The sequence below is a fragment of the Calonectris borealis genome, chromosome 4 (assembly GCF_964195595.1).
Source record: "Calonectris borealis chromosome 4, bCalBor7.hap1.2, whole genome shotgun sequence".
Classification (NCBI taxonomy): Eukaryota; Metazoa; Chordata; class Aves; order Procellariiformes; family Procellariidae; genus Calonectris; species Calonectris borealis.
The window spans coordinates 37856769-37869534 of record NC_134315.1 but is presented as its reverse complement, the minus strand read 5'-3'; the positions used below and the strand labels follow the sequence as shown (position 1 = coordinate 37869534).

Below are 12766 nucleotides of genomic sequence, written 5' to 3'. Positions count from 1 at the left end.
TCAGTAGTTCAAAAGTGGTGAAGTGGGAGGTCTGACAGGCAGGACTGTTGGGTCAAGTTGATTTCCCTAGAAAACCAGCAGGAAGGAGAGATTGTATTCTCAGAGGATCCTAGGCAGTTGGTGTTGAGGAGTCCTTTATGATGAGGTAAAAATAGTATAGTCATTATGTATGCAAAAATCTGGTTTTGGTACTGTGTAAAAAAAACATCAAGCAGTATTTTCTTCTACATTCTTTGCTCATCACACATGTAATCCCCTGCTTTGGCAAGTGGGATCTGCACAGCCATGCCTGGGATGTACCCCTTTAGGGTCAGGTTCCCCTCAGAAATGCATAATGCTCAACAGTCTGTCTCCCAAAAAATTCACTACTCTGATAAAAGATGGGCAGAACCAGATTCCATTCAAAACTGTCTGTCCAGCTCCAGAGAAACTGCTGTCGATCTTTTCATAAAAAAGGGGCAATGCCAGTTTAAAGTGTGGGAGACTGGATGAAGGCACAAAGAAAGAAACCGTTCCCTCTGTTCCTTCAGTCAGTATTAGTCACCCTGTTCGTGTGGTGTGACAGCACTCACTGTCACGTACTACAGGAGAAAATGATGTGCTGCTGTAATCATCATACCTTGAAGTGCTTCATCATCCCTTGGAGATAATGTTTCCAAAAGAGTGTACTTAGTGGTTTATGAATCCCAAATTGATCAGAGGGGGAATTAAAGTCTGTACCAAAAAAGCAGCACAAAAGAAAACGGAAAAAAGAAGGCAAGCAAGGGGACAGAACAAATGCAGTGGGTAAAGGAGTGGTCACAGAACCAGCAGATCACTACTCAAGAGGGATGATAATAAATAACATGTTAACTAAATTTGGACTACTTAGGCATGAATTTAGCTACTTTTAATTGCAAGTTAGCATGCTCTGCCTAGACTTAACTAGCTGAGATTAATCAGTGTGGAACAAGACAGTAAACTGCATGCAGACGAGGGAGATCAGGTTAAGCTGGAGCTGCTTGTACATGTTAGGTAATATTGTTGTTGTCTTTTTCCTAATATAATAAATGTCTGTTTGCCACATATTGCAGTGTGGTCTGGTAGAAACGCACATGTGAGTCACAATGAGCAATTCTGAAATTGAGTTTTTGAGGCTTTCCTTCTCCTAAACTTCTGATATCCATTGTTACGTATGCTTGCAAGATGCCTTCTGCAGGTCCCGAGCAGCTTGTTTCCGTCACCTCAAGTGTGTGGGAGAATGAAGACTGAAAAGTTTTCCTTCAAATTGTATGTTCTTTTTTTTTTCCTCTCCCCTGACTCTCTCTCACTACTGGCAATACTATACAGCAGAAGTTGGCAAAATTTATTTACCCAGAAGAATTCAGGGTAAAATACAGGCCTCAGTGACTTAATAAAAATGATTGTAACTTCAGGGTGGCCAGATGTTCAGCAAAGAAATTAACCTATTTTATCACTTAAAAGGGCAGTATAATAGGATGTCTAGATATTCCAGTATTACATGGATGCTGCATCCTAGTTTCACATAGCTAAAATCTCCAGAACTTCAAGCACGTTTTCTGGTTTTCTTCTCTTTTGCTTTCTGTTTGAAACTGTATATACACCTCTTGATTTATTCTTTTATGGACACATTTTTAGATTTCTACACGTGTCTGGCTTTTTTCTATCTCTCTTCTCTGTGGTATCTCAGCAATGTTTTAAGTCTAGAAAAAACAAGTATTTTTTGCCCTTTTCATTTCTCCTTGCTGTATATTGTTAACTCAAGATTAGTGTTTTTACAAGTTCATTTAAGAGCCTCAATTCTAGGGGAAGTCTTTTTTTAAAAGATTTTTCCATCTTGAAACGAGCAGTTTCAGCTTCTACTTAAAGAAGTACAATTTTAGTACTCCTTGGTCTCAACCTTTGCATAATAGCAGTATCTACCTGTATCTAAAAATGCCATCTCTTTCCCCCCTCAAACCAAGATGATGTTACATTTTAATGCAGCAGTTCAGCTGTTACTTCTTCTGACATTAGGACTAAAGTTTGCACTCATTTGTGAAATTTGTTCTCAAATCCTCTATTGAAGTTGCTCATTTTGCCAAAAAAATCACAGCAATACAGCAGGCATTTTTCCCCCTAATTGAATTAAATTCCTTAGTCAGGATTCTTAATACCATCAGAGCATGTCACCTGAATCATATTAATATTTTGGAGCAGGAAAGCATTCCAGAGTCTGGACAGCTTTAGTCCTGCTGGCCAGGAGAGATGAGCAGCCCTGCACAATTTATGTGACTCAGTCGCCAACTTGAACTCTCAGGACAACAAACTCTGTCTTTGTGAAAATTGAGGTGACCCTTATCTCAGTCCTGTAGACTAAATATTTCATAGCTGTCCTTCCAAGAAGCTTGATCATCCATAAATAAAATGTCAACCATTAGAATTTGGTGGTTGGGCTATAACTCAGTCCCCTTAGGGCATCAGCCTTTCTGAAGGTAGTTTGATACTCTATCTGGAAAAGGTAAAGTACAGACAGCTTGGTTGTGTTGGCAATTCCTGATATGACTTTTATACCCAGTGACTTTCCCAATTGCTTTACAACTGATGTGTTGTCATGGTTTCCATAGGATGCTCTCTGCTGTGTCTGACGATTTAACTTTTTGAATGAACATTAAACTGTTTAATTCTCTTTGTAATGCTTGATTATGGGAGAGAGATTGAGATGCATATCCTTACCTCTACATTTCTAAAGTTCTCAAGAAAAGAAATTACTACAGTGCATATTTTATGGAAAGAAGGAAATTGTAAGTCAGATTTCCAGCAGATATTTGAGGCTTCTGCAGAAACTAATAATCGGTGTTCAGGTTTTGTTTTAAACCTCGCTGAGAACTGTGTGAGTGTCCTCGTTTCTAATTTGGTAGTAATCCAAATACACAGTGGAATTTCTTGGAAATTGAAACTTCAGGGTGTCCTCTTTATTGCCTGTTATCTCAGCCAAGAGTACTGGAAGACCACCTAAGTGTTTAAGGCTGCTCTTCCACAGTTACAGTTGTAAAAGAAGCAATGCTAGTAACAGAAGACCAGTCAAGTCCATTAAATTGTGTCCTATTACAAGCGTATTATTTCTTTTTCTCCTCTTGCTTACAGAGACCTCCATCTGTTAGACTACTTTAAATGTGCCATATATGAGAGTCCTGCTGATGTCTTGAGGAGGAATTTGTCTTTTGTTCCTAGGTGGTTTGTGTTTTTCCTTCAAAGTCTTAGAAAAGGAATATGTCCACAATCACTTCTCTCTCAAGAGAGAGGGGATTTTGATGGTGTAGAAAAGATTTGCTTGTTCTCTGGCTTAGATACTGTGCATATATTGGAATGAGGGAGAGCAGACTAGATTTACTGTCCTGGTTTGGGGTGGGATAGAGTTAAATTTCTTCCTAGTAGCTGGTATAGTGCTGTGTTTTGGATTTAGTATGAGAATAATGTTGATAACACACTGATGTTTTAGTTGTTGCCAAGTAGTGCCTACACTAGTCAAGGATTTCTCAGCTTCTCATGCTCTACTGACTCATTACTATTATTACTATTATTATTATTATTATTATTGTTATTGTTATTATCCCTTCCTTTTCTGACCTATTAAACTATCTTTATCTCAACCCATGAATCTTACTTTTTTTTTTTCTTTCTTTTTTTCCCCTTATTCTCTCCCCAATCCCACTGTGTCGGGGGAGTGAGCAAACGGCTGTGTGGTGTTTAGTTGCCTGCCGGGTTAAATCACAACAGTCCTTTTGACGCCCAACGTAGGGCTCCACGGGTTGAGATAATGACAAATCTGACGAGAGCGCGTTAGAACAGATTTGTTATAAACATGCATGATATTAATTTGATAGTCGCTGGTCACAATGTTGATTAATTTGCTCTCAAAGTTGTTGTGCTTGTTCTCAGCATTGTGTTATGTAACACCTTACTGGCAGTGTATGTTCCCTGTTGTGCTGTTTATCACCTCTGGGAGCTGGGTCAAGGTTATAATTTTGCTGTACTTTGTAGCAGTGGCTTATGATATGATAAAATGGCTGGTTGTGAGACTAATCTGGTATTTGTACTCAGCATTGCTGTCATCGCCGTACTTCGGGCGGCATCTCTCGGAAACTATTAATAATTACACTCTTTACCTTTTCTCCTCGGAGAGTCAATTTAGCGGGGAGACACCCTCCTTCACCTTCCACTTCTCCTCCAGGCTAGTTACAATAGCTCTTGAGAATTTTTAATATCCTTGGGATGTTCAAACCAGCATGTTCCTGTTGCTGCTACTCCAACCCTGGTGACAGGCACTGCGGCTACTCCAACCCCCACAACAGGCACCGCAGCTACTCCAGCTCCAGTGACAGGCACTGCGGCTACTCCAGCCCCAGTGACAGGCACTGCAGCTATTCCAAGCCTTGCAACAGGCACTGCAGCTACTCCAGCCCCAGCGACAGGCACTGCGGCTACTCCAACCCCAGCAAGAGGTCCTGCGGCTACTCAAACCCCAGCGACAGGCACTGCAGCTGAACCAGAGAACAAACCTGTGATGGTATCTGTTGCCCCTATACACAGGAAGAACTCTTGGAAGCAAAAGTCAGCTTGTTTAGTAAGGGATGATGAAGCAGCAGGGCCATCACAAGAAGAGGAAGAGAAAGAACTCATAAATGAGATGGTAACCACCCGATCCCTATCCCTGAGTGAGCTGCAAGGTATGTGAAAATATTTCGGCCGTCGTCCAGGCGAGCACGTTGTCACCTGGCTGCTCCAATGCTGGGATAACAAGGCCAGTAGCCTGGAATTAGAGGGTAGGGAAGCCAAGCAGCTGGGATCCCTTTCTAAGGAAGGGGGCATTGACAAAGCGTTTGGAAAAAGGGCACAAGTCCTCAGCCTCTGGGGGCGACTCCTGTCAGGCGTGAAGGAAAGGTATCCCTTCAAGGAAGATATTACATGTCACCCAGGCAAGTGGACCACCATGGAGAGAGATATCCAGTACCTGCGGGAATTAGCCATGTTGGAGGTGATTTATAGTGACCTGGACAACAAGCAGTTATCCAAAGATCCAGATGAAGTCCAGTGCACATGACCCATGTGGCAGAAGTTTGTACAGAGCATAGCATCATTGTATGCCAACTCATTGGCAATACTGACCTGGAAAGATGGAGAGCAACCAATGGTGGATGAATTGGCTGGCCAACTCTGGGAACACGAAGGAAATATTTCTTCCTCCCTCGTTTCAGCTGTTGGAGAAACTGGGAGTTCTAGTGAAGCAAAGAGGATAGGTCCTACTCCCCACTTGTACAGACCAGTATCTCAGCTATTAGGAGTCGGTGTTCCTTTGCTCGAGAGAGAGGATATAGAGAGTATACGCCACAGGGCACCCTGTGGTTTTACCTGCGTGACCACGGAGAAGAAACGAGGAAGCGGGATGTAAAATCTACCGCAACCCTAGAGGCGTGGGTATGTGAGTTGCAAGGAAAAACAGTCACAAAAGGGGGTTCTTCCAGGAAAATTGCTCTCCAGTTTCCAGTGGGCAGTTCCCCAGACAGAGTAGAAGGGCTGATCTCACTTCTGATCTTAATGAAGGGACTTTGGGCTCGTATTTACAAGAGGTGAGTAACGAATACTATGACAAGATCTAGAGGCGCCCTGCCTCCAGCCAGGTGGAGGAAAGGGACAACCGGGTTTACTGGATTCGATGGCCTGGCACGTCAGATCTACAGGAGTATAAGGCTCTCGTAGACACTGGTGCACAGTGTGCCCTGATGCCATCAAGCTATAAAGGGGCAGAACCCATTTGTATTTCTGGAGTGACAGGGGGATCCCAAGAGTTAACTGTATTGGAGGCCGAAGTGAGCCTGACGGGGAATGAGTGGCAGAAGCACCCCATTGTGACTGGCCCAGAGGCTCTGTGCATCCTTGGCATAGACTACCTCAGGAGAGGGTATTTCAAGGACCCAAAAGGGTACCGGTGGGCTTTTGGTATAGCTGCCCTGGAGACAGAGGATATTGAACAGCTGTCCACCTTGCCTGGTCTCTCAGAGGACCCTTCTGTTGTGGGGTTGCTGAGGGTTGAAGAACAACAAGTGCCAATCACTACCACAGTGGTGCACCGGTGGCGATATTGCACCAACCGAGATTCCCTGATTCCCTTCCATGAGCTGATTCGTCGACTGGAGAGCCAAGGAGTGATCAGCAAGACTCGCTCACCCTTTAACAGTCCCACATGGCCAGTGCGAAAGTCTAATGGAGAGTGGAGACTAACAGTAGACTACCGTGGCCTGAACGAAGTCACGCCGCCACTGAGTGCTGCCATGCCGGACATGCTAGAACTTCAATATGAACTGGAGTCAAAGGCGGCCAAGTGGTACGCCACAACTGACATCGCTAATGCCTTCTTCTCCATCCCTTTGGCGGCAGAGTGCAGGCCACAGTTTGCTTTCACTTGGAGGGGCGTCCAGTACCCCTGGAACCGACTGCCCCAGGGGTGGAAACACAGCCCTGCCATTTGCCATGGACTGATCCACACCGCACTGGAACAGGGTGAGGCTCCGGAACACCTGCAGTACATTGATGACATCATTGTGTGGGGCAACACAGCAGAAGAAGTTTTCGAGAAAGGGGAGAGAATAGTCCAAATGCTTCTGAAGGCTGGCTTTGCCAAAAAACAAAGTAAGGTCAGGGGACCTGCACAGGAGATCCACTTTCTAGGAATAAAATGGCAGGACGGACGTTGTCAGATCCTGATCGATGTGATCAACAAAATAACAGCCATGTCCCCACCAACTAGCAAAAAGGAAACACAAGCTTTCTTAGGCGTTGTGGGCTTTTGGAGAATGCATATTCCAAATTACAGTCAGATCGTAAGCCCCCTCTATCACGTGACCAGGAAGAAGAACTATTTCAAATGGTGCCCTGAGCAACAACAAGCCTTTGAACAAATTAAACAGGAGATAGTTCATGCAGTAGCCCTTGGGCCAGTCCGGGCAGGACAAGATGTGAAGAATGTGTTCTACACCGCAACCGGGGAGAATGGCCCTACCTGGAGCCTCTGGCAGAAGGCACCAGGGGAGACTCGAGGTCGACCCTTAGGGTTCTGGAGTCGGGGATACAGAGGATCGGAGGCCCGCTACACTCCAACTGAGAAGGAGATATTGGCAGCATATGAAGGGGTTCAAGCTGCTTCGGAGGTGGTTGGCACTGAAGCACAGCTCCTCCTGGCACCCCAACTGCCGGTGCTGGGCTGGATGTTCAAAGGGAGCGTCCCCTCTACACATCATGCAACCGATGCTACGTGGAGTAAGTGGGTGGCACTGATCACACAATGGGCCCAAATAGGAAACCCCGGTCACCCAGGAATCTTGGAAGTGATCACGAACTGGCCAGAAGGCAAAGATTTTGGAATATGCCCAGAGGAGGTGGTGACGTGTGCTGAAGAGGCCCCACCGTATAATGAACAACCAGAAAACAAGAAGCAATACGCCCTGTTCACTGATGGGTCCTGTCACCTTGTGGGAAAACATCGGAGGTGGAAAGCTGCGGTATGGAGTCCTATACGCCAAGTTGCAGAAACTGCTGAAGGAGAAGGTGAATCGAACCAGTTTGCAAAGGTGAAAGCCATCCAGCTGGCCTTGGACATTGCTGAACGAGAAAAATGGCCAATACTTTGTCTCTATACTGACTCATGGATGGTGGCAAATGCCCTGTGGGGGTGGTTGCAGCAGTGGAAGCAGAACAACTGGCAGCGCAGAGGTAAACCCATCTGGGCTGCCGCGTTGTGGCAAGATATTGCTGCCCGGGTAGAGAACCTGGCTGTAAAAGTACGTCAGGTAGATGCTCACGTACCCAAGAGTCCGGCCACTGAGGAACATCAAAACAACCAGCAGGTGGACCAGGCTGCTGAGATTGAAGTGGCTCAGGTGGATCTGGACTGGCAACATAAGGGTGAATTATTTATAGCTTGGTGGGCCCTTGACACCTCAGGCCATCAAGGAAGAGATGCAACATATAGATGGGCTCGTGATCGAGGGGTGGACTTGACCATGGACGCTATTGCCCAGGTTATCCATGAACGTGAAACATGCGCTGCAACCAAGCAAGCCAAGTGGCTAAAGCCTCTTTGGTATGGGGGACGATGGTTGAAATATAAATATGGGGAGGCCTGGCAGATTGATTATATCACACTCCCACAAACCCGACAGGGCAAGCGCCGTGTGCTCATTGTGGTGGAAGCTGGAAACATATCCCGTGCCCCATGCCACCGCCCAGAACACTATCCTGGGCCTTGAAAAGCAAGTCCTATGGCGACACAGCACCCCAGAAAGAATTGAGTCAGACAACGGGACTCATTTCCGAAACACCCTCATAGTCACCTGGGCCAAAGAGCATGGCATTGAGTGGGTCTATCACATCCCCTACCATGCACCAGCCTCTGGGAAAATTGAACGATACAATGGACTGCTAAAGACTACGCTGAGAGCAATGGGACATTCAAATGTTGGGATACACATTTAGCAAAAGCCACCAGGTTAGCCAACACCAGGGGATCTGCCAGTCGATCTGGCTCTGCCCAATCAAAACTCTTACGTACCGTAGGAGCACATAAAAAATATGCTGGGGAAGACAGTCTGAGTTATTCCTGCCTTGGGCAAAGGCAAAGCCACTCATGGGATTGCTTTTGCTCAAGGACCTGGGTGCACTTGGTGGGTAATGCGAAAGGATGGGGAAGCCCGATGTCTACCTCAAGGGGTTTTGATTTTGGGTCAAAAAAGCCAATAAATTAAATTGTACGATGTTAATTGCTATACAACATTGTCTATCATCACTTCTATTGTGGCTATATGCCATATCAATGGTATTACAGTAAGAATCACCCAGATTAATGAAGAATTAACTTTGATGAAACTGAGCAAAGTGCAGCGGTGATGGAACCAGAACTGGCTTCAGCATGCAACAATCCAACACCACACACCATCTCTCCTGCCCTGAAGGACTATTGTGACAGACAGAGCCCAAAGTCACAGACTAAATGAACACAACAAACATTTTATAGGGAACAATAGCTGTGTGTATATATCAAAAGACAGGAAAAGTGTGGTGATTAATTGGGATGTATTGGAAAGTGTGGGACCTGGGCATGATGTCGATGGTACAGAATAAGGGGTGGATACTGGCCTGGTTTTGGTTTCCTAGTAGCTGGTATAGTGCTGTGTTTTGGATTTAGTATGAGAACAATGTTGATAACACACTGATGTTTTAGTTGTTGCTAAGTAGTGCCTACACTAGTCAAGGACTTTTCAGCTTCTCGTGCTCTACCGACTGAGAAGGCTGGAGATGCATAAGAAGCGGGGAGGGAGCACAGCCAGGACAGCTGACCCAAACTGGCCAAAGGGATATTCCATACCATATGACATGCTCAGTATATAAACTAGGGGAAAGCTGTGCGGGGGGCCGCTGCCCAGGAACTGGCTGGGCATCAGTCGGCGGGTGGTGAGCAATTGCATTGTGCATCACTTTTGTATATTCTTCTATCATTATTATTATTATTATTATTTTCCCTTCCTTTTTTGTCCTGTTAAACTGTCTTTATCTCAACCCATGAATCTTACTTCCTCTCCGCCACGTCCGATTCTCTCCCCCATCCCACTATGTGGGGGGAGTGAGTGAATGGCTATTCAGCTGACTGCAGGGTTAAACCACGACACTTACAAACAGAAGTGATGCCACTCTCACCTCCTTCCAAGTGATGGTACTGCTTACCATTTCTTCTTAATGCTGGCAGGTTCTTGGTGGGGAAAAAAGAAACATTCGAAGATTAAGAATTAAGAATTTTTAAATCTGAATTTAATTTGTCTAGCATCTTCCAATTCCTCCTTTACTTCCTACAGCTCTATTATAATCTTACTGGAGAAGAGTTGCATGCCTACATATATCAGATGTAAATAACCATTCGTGCCAGACGATAAGTCAAAATACTATTTCTGGTTTTTCATTACTGTTACTGGGAAGGAGATAGATATAATTAATACCATATAAATCTTTCTTTATATCCCAGCAAAAGTGCTAACATAGAGGATGGTGTAGCACCTGTTGCCTTCCTCAAGAGCATAAACCACATTATTTGACCCTATTCAACATAGACAGTCAGTTGTTTAAAAGCAGTGTCCAAGGATTTCTCTAGCATAGAGAGCTAACATAGCACTTCTTTAGCAGCCAGCTTTTGATCCCACTGAAGTCTCAAGCCTAATATTTGTGGTAGTGCTCTCCCTGCTCTCTCTGTTTTCCACTAATATTAATTAGTGTTTGGTCTTCAGACTTTAGGACTAGGAGACAGGAAAGTAAAATGAAGCTTTCCAAATTTACTTCCCCAAGAGTGCTCCTTTGACACCACCAAGGCTCTGGGCTTGTGCTTCAGTGTCCTTTACCCTCTCTTCCCACCAGAAAAACATTATCTTTATAAATGTGTGTAGATACTTTTTTCTTTTTTCTTTTTTTTTCTGATAAGGTGGGATATTTGGTAGCTGTTCACCTGAAGTGCTGGTTCTCAGTGTTTATGTCCTGTCTGAGGTATAGGACAGGATAGGCTGTCTTCATCCACGTTACGCAGAAACCTTTCACATGCATCCATCACCCAGAAAAGCTCCTTAGCTCAGAGGAAAAGACAAGGTAGAGGCGGGGAGGAACCTTTAGAAAATAAAATTGAATCATTGCACCTCTCTGAAATGAGAAAGTGGTGAGCTGATGTCTGAGTAGTGAATATTGATCAGGAAATACGGAAAAGCTTTCCCTGAGGCATCCTACTTATCTGTCTTCGAAATAAATGGAAGAATGCTCAAGTTCAAAGTATTTACAATCCACAGGTAATGCAAATAATAAACCACCTGAAAGTCCTTCCTGCTCCTACAGGAGCAATTAGACATCCCAACCCAAATCTGAAGCTTTGTGGGGCTTAGAGGCTCTGCTGCCCTTATTATGTATCCATAGTTGGGACATGGGTGGCAGCATAAGAAGGGGCTATTTTCACTTAGATGAAAGATGGTTTTTTGCCTCTTTTGGAAAAAGCAGTTGGGAATGTTTTCTCTCTCCTGCATGTTTCCTTTCCCCCAATGAAAATAGAAATCCTTCAGCAGAAAGTATCAACTAAGTGGTATAACGAAGAATTTAGACTTCACTTTTCAGAAAAAAAAAATGAAATCTTGTTATCTATTTATGTATTTTTTACATTATTAAGTGAAGGCTTGGTAATGGATTGTCATGTAGCATCATGTCAGGCCTCCTTTTATGATAGCTGCATTGTTCTGTTTCATTTCAAAATCACTCAAATACCATATTTTTTTCTTACGAATGCATAGGTACTTCATGAAGAAACGACAATACCAGGGACCGATTTGAAGTTATCATACTTAAGCTCCAGGGCTGCAGGATATAAATCTGTTCTGAAGATTACTATGACCCAATCTGTTATACCATTTAATTTAATGAAGGTTCATCTTATGGTGGCAGTGGTGGGAAGACTTTTCCAAAAATGGTTCCCTGCATCCCCAAATCTGGCTTACACTTTCATATGGGATAAAACTGATGCATACAACCAGAGAGTCTATGGATTATCTGAAGCTGTTGGTATGTGTGTTATGGACTTTTTTTGCATTTTTACTGTTGTCTTGAAAATAAGGAAGCACATGTCCAATACTTGTATCCATTAAGTAGAAAATGTTTAGCAGAATAAGATGAGAAATAACAATGGATATTAAAATATATTAGAAAATACCAATCTAAACTGTGAATTATAAGAAAAAAATTTCTTCAAAAGGAAAAAAGAGACCACAGTCATTTTTCACTTCTAGTTCTTCGCCAGGAAGTAGCCCTCGGCCTAATAATACACTATGGTATTTAGTCTGCACAATAGCATTCTGATGTACTTCACAAAATGGCTTTCCCCTGTACCTGTCCTAATCCACTTACTTTTAATAACTAAAATTATTTTAATAACCCAAGATTGCTTTTTAAAGGATTTTGGAATTCTGTTTAGCGTTTTCAATACATCTAGGGAAGCCATAGGGATTTTCAGGTAGCCTGGGAGAGCAGGAGAATGTATTTAAGGAAATCACATTCTTTAAACTCTCCTTCTGAACAAGATCCTATTCTTAATACGGAAATTTACTGTTATTTCAGTGTCTGTAGGTTATGAGTATGAGTCTTGCTTGGATCTAACTCTCTGGGAAAAGCGGACTGCCATTTTGCAGGGTTATGAACTGGATGCCTCCAACATGGGTGGCTGGACATTGGATAAACATCATGTGTTGGATGTTCAGAATGGTATGGAGTTAATTTTTTTCTTACTAATTTTAATACTCAACTGCGCTGCACTTTAGGTATCTCATTCTAACTTTTCAAATGTGTGCTTTGTTATTTTAAAAAAGGAAATTATGGAATGTTTTGCATATGGTAAATGCTTTGAGCTTTACAGTGTATGTCATATTTCTTCATCCTATAAACACATATGCATTAATAATTTCATCTAACAGTGTCAGCCTATGTTAGATATGTTTACCAAAAAAAACCCAACCCAAAAAGGTTGAAATTGTTTTTAAAAATTGAGTGATGCTAAGGAGACACTATTTCTAAAGCAGTTGTACATGTCAGCATCGTTATTGGGATTAACTGTATGTTAACAGTATCTTGAACAATGTTTTCACTTCCAGTTTTCACAATGAGTGAAAATTAAACAGCAGTAAGAGACATTCCTGCCAAACTGAGAGCTCTTCTCTCC

At 43.3% G+C, this 12766-nt stretch overlaps 1 protein-coding gene across 1 annotated transcript in view; it reads left to right on the top strand.

The window, feature by feature from the left end:
- The window catches only part of TENM3 (teneurin transmembrane protein 3), a 126394-nt gene that overhangs the window by 68584 nt on the left and 45044 nt on the right, over positions 1–12766 (top strand). Inside the window, exons 13-14 of the mRNA XM_075149291.1 lie at positions 11349–11616; positions 12169–12312. Of these exons, the coding sequence (XP_075005392.1) occupies positions 11349–11616; positions 12169–12312 (412 nt within the window). The remainder of the gene's footprint in view (positions 1–11348; positions 11617–12168; positions 12313–12766) is intronic.